At 56.9% G+C, this 1268-nt stretch overlaps 1 protein-coding gene across 1 annotated transcript; it reads right to left on the bottom strand.

The window, feature by feature from the left end:
- Nucleotides 1-7: 7 nt before the first annotated feature.
- On the bottom strand, nt 8-1264 carry GTF2F1 (general transcription factor IIF subunit 1; the record flags this gene model as incomplete). The annotated part of the gene is made up of 2 exons (XM_027633713.1): nt 8-188; nt 1065-1264. Coding segments are annotated over 2 exons (375 nt in total), but the record flags the coding sequence as incomplete, so codon positions are not given.
- Between the last annotated feature and the right edge of the window lie 4 nt (nt 1265-1268).

The following is a 1268-nucleotide window of genomic DNA, read 5'->3' as shown; positions in this document are numbered from 1 at the left end:
TGGGGTTTTGGGGTCACCTCTCCCACTCCTCCTCGGCCTCCTCAGCCGTGAGGGTCCTGTGCCGGGCCAGGGGGGTGAAGTTGTACCAGTTCCTGACGGGAAAGGCCTCGAAGGCGCCGTCGGGGCACTGGGTGAACACGTAGTACGAGGCGTTCTCCGTCACCCCCCCCTTCTTCACCCCACGGAACCTGGGAGAGGGGGGCACGGGGGGGGTCAGGGACCCCAAAAAACCACCCCAAAAAACACCCAGAACCCCCCCTGAAAAAAAAAATCTCATAAATCTCCCTCAAAAATTCCGCCCCCCCCCCCTCAAAAACCTCCACCAAAAATTCCCACAACCCGCCCCAAAAATCCCATAAACCTCCCTCAAAAATATCCCCACAACCCTCCCCAAAAAAACCCATAAACCTCCCCAAAAAAACCCATAAACCTCCCCCAAAAAAATCCCAGAACCCCCTGAAAAAAATCCCATACACCTCCATCAAAAATTCCCACAACCCTCCCCAAAAAAACCCATAAACCTCCCCAAAAAAACCCATAAACCTCCCCCAAAAAAATCCCAGAACCCCCTGAAAAAAATCCCATACACCTCCATCAAAAATTCCCACAACCCTCCCCAAAAAAACCCATAAACCTCCCCAAAAAAACCCCAGAACCCCATTCCCATCCCATTCCAGCCCCATCCCTGTTCCGATCCCATCCCAATCCCATCCCAACCCTCTTCCCATTCCCACCCAATCCCATCCCAACCCCAGTCCCACTCCCACCTAATCCCAGTCCCATTCCCACCCCATTCCAATCCCATCCCTGTCCCAATCCCACCCCAATCTCATCCTTGTCTCCACCCCAATCCCATCCCAACCCCAGACCCATCCCCATCCCTGTTCCAATCCCACCCCAATCCCATCCCAGTCCGGGTCCATCCCAACCCCGTTCCCATTCCCATCCCATTCCAGCCCCATCCCTGTTCCAGTCCCACCCCAATCCCATCCCTGTCTCCATCCCAATGCCAGTCCCATTCCCACCCCAATCCCACCCCACTCCCACTCCGGTTCCCCCCTCACTTCCTGCCGGTTTTCCCGTTGACCCGGAGGATCCAGGGCTGATCCTCGGCCCGGAATTCCCGCAGGACGATCCCGTATTTTTTCCTCCGCGCCTCCTCCCGCAGCTTCCGGTGGAATTCGCTGCCGGCCCCGGATTCCGGGAGCTCCTCCTCGGCGTAAATCCGCTTGTTGCTCATGTCCCGCTCCATCCGAGCCTGGAATTGG

The sequence above is a fragment of the Corapipo altera genome, unplaced genomic scaffold (assembly GCF_003945725.1).
Source record: "Corapipo altera isolate COAL_440 unplaced genomic scaffold, ASM394572v1 58553, whole genome shotgun sequence".
Lineage (NCBI taxonomy): Eukaryota > Metazoa > Chordata > Aves > Passeriformes > Pipridae > Corapipo > Corapipo altera.
This window is presented reverse-complemented; position numbering and strand designations above follow the sequence as displayed.